Source organism: Monoraphidium neglectum, assembly GCF_000611645.1.
Source record: "Monoraphidium neglectum strain SAG 48.87 unplaced genomic scaffold scaffold01877, whole genome shotgun sequence".
Lineage (NCBI taxonomy): Eukaryota > Viridiplantae > Chlorophyta > Chlorophyceae > Sphaeropleales > Selenastraceae > Monoraphidium > Monoraphidium neglectum.
This window is the reverse complement of record NW_014011751.1, coordinates 8,008-11,678: the sequence shown is the minus strand read 5'-3', so window position 1 is coordinate 11,678 and position 3,671 is coordinate 8,008. Positions and strand designations below refer to the sequence as shown.

General features: G+C 71.7%; 1 protein-coding gene across 1 annotated transcript in view; it reads right to left on the bottom strand.

The window, feature by feature from the left end:
* Positions 1-72: 72 nt before the first annotated feature.
* The window catches only part of MNEG_9273 (hypothetical protein), a gene marked incomplete at both ends in the record, with an annotated part of 5,557 nt that continues 1,958 nt past the window's right edge, over positions 73-3,671 (bottom strand). The window contains 3 exons of the mRNA XM_014042257.1: positions 73-121; positions 268-458; positions 666-2,545. Of these exons, the coding sequence (XP_013897711.1) occupies positions 73-121; positions 268-458; positions 666-2,545 (2,120 nt within the window). The remainder of the gene's footprint in view (positions 122-267; positions 459-665; positions 2,546-3,671) is intronic.

Below are 3,671 nucleotides of genomic sequence, written 5' to 3'. Positions count from 1 at the left end.
GTGTGGAGGGGTGGGGTGCGTGAAGTCGGGGCTGGGGTGGGGTGGGGTGGATTTGGGGGCAGACAGCCTGGGTCAGCCAGGAGGCGGTGCAGGGACGGGCGGCTCCAAACCCAGGGGCATTCTGCAGGATGTGGGGACGGAAACCTGGCCAGGGCTCGCGTAGCAATGATCCAGGGCCGGCAGCCTTGATCCTCGAGCCCGGATGGCAATCTTATGTCAAGCACCCGGGATACCCGCCAAACCTCTTCCCCCCCCCAATACACACACACCTCCACGATGTATCGGTCAATGGCGCGCCGCGCCTGCCCCTTGGTCCAAGCGGCGTCATGGGGGATGCTGTGGCGCAGACAGAAGGCCAGCTGCGCGTCGGACGCGCGCCTGTCCCGCCACTCGCTGTCCAGCTGGTGCATCGTGTAGGCCAGGGGGTCGGCCTGGGACAGCCACTTCTCAGCCAGCTCCTGGGGCGGCCGGTGACGGCGGCGGGGGAACGGGGGAGGGGGGCGAGGGGGCGCAGCACAATGAGGGGCGCGCACAAGGAGGGGCGCGTCGGCGCGCTCGCGGCCGACGCGCCGGCGCTGCTCGGCTTGGGGGCGAGCGAGGCGGCAAGAGCAGCAGAGGGCGGCGCTGCGGCCAGGCTCCCGGCCGACGGCTCGCGGCCTGCGCACCCTGGCCGCCTGCAGCTTCATGCCGCGCTGCCTGTTGGGCACGAGGGGCTCCGCCTCGGTGCCGCCGCTGTCGACCTCCGGGACGTACATCCCCCTAGGGGAGCGCCGCAGCCGCAGCACGCGCAAGGTACTAGTCGCGAGCTGGCTGTTGCCCGCGCGGCCTGTAACGGCGGCGGACGCGGCGGCGCCTGACATCATCGACCCGAGGCTGACGCGGACGCGGGTCATGGGCATGGCCCAGCTGCCGTCCTCCAGCACCACCCACTCCAGCACACCCGTCGTCGGCGGCTCGCGCCCTGTCGGGGCCGCGCCGGGCGCGTGCTCCCCGCCCGCCTCGTCGTCGGCGTCTGGCGCAGCCGCCGCAGCCGCTGACGGCAGCAGGTCGCGGCACGTCAGCGCCATGAAAGGGTCGCTGCTGCTGCTGCTGCTGCTGCTGCTGCTGCTGCTGCTGCTGCTGCTGCTGCTGCTGCTGCTGCTACTGCTGCTGGTGCTGGGTCCCGCAGCCGCCGGCCGCCACTCGTCCAAGAAATCAACCACCAGGCACCTTCCCCCGCCCCTGCCCCCGCCGCCACCATGGGCCACCGCGAGGCCGGGCGCGAGGCGCGCCGCGTACTGCGCCTTGTCGCGGGTGGGCGCCGCCATCAGCAGCGCGTCCAGCGGCCCGGGGCCCAGGTCCAGGTGCTCCGCGGGCAGGCTGGTCACCAGCACGCGCTCGCCGCCCGATGCGAACGACGCCAGCACCGCCCCGCGCTCCTCAGTCGGCAGCCCCTGGTGCAGCGGCACCGCGGGAACGCCGCGCAGGCTGAGGGCGACGGCCAGCGCGCGCGCGTGCGCGGGGCCCGCGGCGTACGCGAGCGCGCGGGCGGAGGGGCAGAGGCGCGCGTACGCGTCGGCGACCGCGGCCAGGCGGCCGGGATCGCACAGCTGCGCATCCAGCGGCCCCTCGCCGCCGAGCCCCTTGCTCCGCCCGCCGCCGCCGCCAGACAACAGCGCCGGGTCGAGCGCGGCGCCCGTCTCCACCGCCGCCGTCTCCACCCGCGCCATCGCCCCCGCCTCCACCCCCGCCTCCACGCCCATCTGGTAGGCCACCACCTGCATCTGCGCCACCGCCACCGCGTAGCCGCCCACGGGCTGCAGCAGGGACTCCCAGAAGCGCCAGCTCAGCGTCAGCAGCCGGCGGTCCAGGGACGCCTCAAGGAAGCCCGCGTCGCGCAGGACCTGCTCGGCCGCCGCCAGCGCGCCGCCGGCCAGCGCCTCCTGCTGCTGCTGCTGCTGCTGCTGCTGCTGCTTCTGAACCGCGCCTGATCCTTTTGTCGCGGCGCTGGCGCCGGACAAGGCCTGCTTTGCCTGACGCCGCGACGCCCGCTGCGCGCGCGTCGGGGCTCCGCCAGCCGCGTCGTTAGCCCGTGCGCCCGCGCCACCGGCGCCGGCGGCGCCACCGTCCTCTGGCGGGGCGGGCGCGAGCGGCTCGTCCAGGACCGCCAGGCAGAGCCGCTCCTGGTGCTGGCGCCGCCGCAGCTGCCAGGCCGCGCGCGGCGCCGACGCGACGTGCTGCAGGTCCACCAGCAGCACGGCATCACCCAGCTGCAGCGGGCCCCCGGGGATGCGGCCGATGCCCGCGCCCGGCGGCAGCGCGGCGCGCAGCGCCTCGGCCTGGTCCTCCCACCGCGCGCGACCGTCCGTGAGCACGAGCACTCGCCCGCCGGCACGCACGGCGTGCGCCGCGACGGCTGCGGCGACGGGCGCGTGGCCCGCGGAGCGGGGCATGCGCAGCAGGACGCGCTGCTGGCCGGCCGCGAACGCGGAGAGGGCCGCGTCTGTGGCGGCGCGCTGGTGTGGCAGCAGCAGCTCCAGGCCAGGAGGGGTGGCGGCTGTCGATCCTGCCGTCGCGGACGCGGCTGTCGGCGCAGAGATGGGACTGACTTCAGACGCCTGCGGGTGGTCGTCGTTCTGGCCTAGGCGCTGCTGCTCTTGCTGTTGCTGCTGCTGATGGAGGTGGTGGTGTTCATGGGGGCGGCTGCCGCCCTGAAGCTGCGGATGCCCCTGTGCCGCCGCCGCCGTCTGCACAGCTCTGGCGGCCCCGTAAGAGTACGGCTGCACGATGGCCTCCTGCGAGAGCATAGAGGATAACATGTAGCAAGGGAGCAGGAGGGGCACATCCAGCAGCACAGCGCAGCTTCAAGAAGCGCGTGGTGCAGGGACCAACAGCAGTGCGCGACGGCATGCGCATCGCACCGGCTGCTCTGGCGTGTGCTGCAACCATCGCTCAGCCGCATGGCGCCATCCGGTACTATTACTGCGCCTAAGCACCCAGCTTAGACGCTGCAACAATCGCTGCTGCTGCATCGTGGTGCTGGTGACCCGGACTTGATCTCGCGGTCACCCGCGCGAATGCGACAAGCATATCGACATGTTTTGTGACTGCTGCTTAATGAGGGCAATTGAATGACCTGTTTGAGTGCACCCAAGGATGGAGGGACCGCCGCTGTTTTCCATCGGACTCATGCTGCACCTGGCTGCCTGCTGCGCATTCGCACGGCTGACGCACGAGCCGACCTTTCCACAGCTTGCCCCGTGATACCCATACCATGAGATCCAGCATTTGAGCAACCAACCGACAAGGTCAGCATGTGAGTGGCAGCTATTGTCCTGCATTTTTGGCCCGCTTGTCAGTTGAGCTTCAGGTGCTGGACTCAACCGATTGTGCTCTCAGCAGCCACCCGGTTAGCCAGCATCATCCTCACGCAGTCCGCTCATTGTTACTAGCTGAAGGTCAACGCGACGGCTGCACCTTTGGTGGCGCTCATCATGCATGGCGGCCGCTCACGCTGCTGGCGAGGGGACCAATCTGTGCCTGGGGTCACTCCACCCTGACGGCCTCAGGACGACCCCATGCTCATGTAGCCCACCACCACCGCCAGCAGCGCCGCCGCGCCCGCCGCCAGCCCCGCAACCGCCGTGCCGCTGCACGCCTGGCCGTCGCCGCTGCGCTTCCCGCCCAACCCC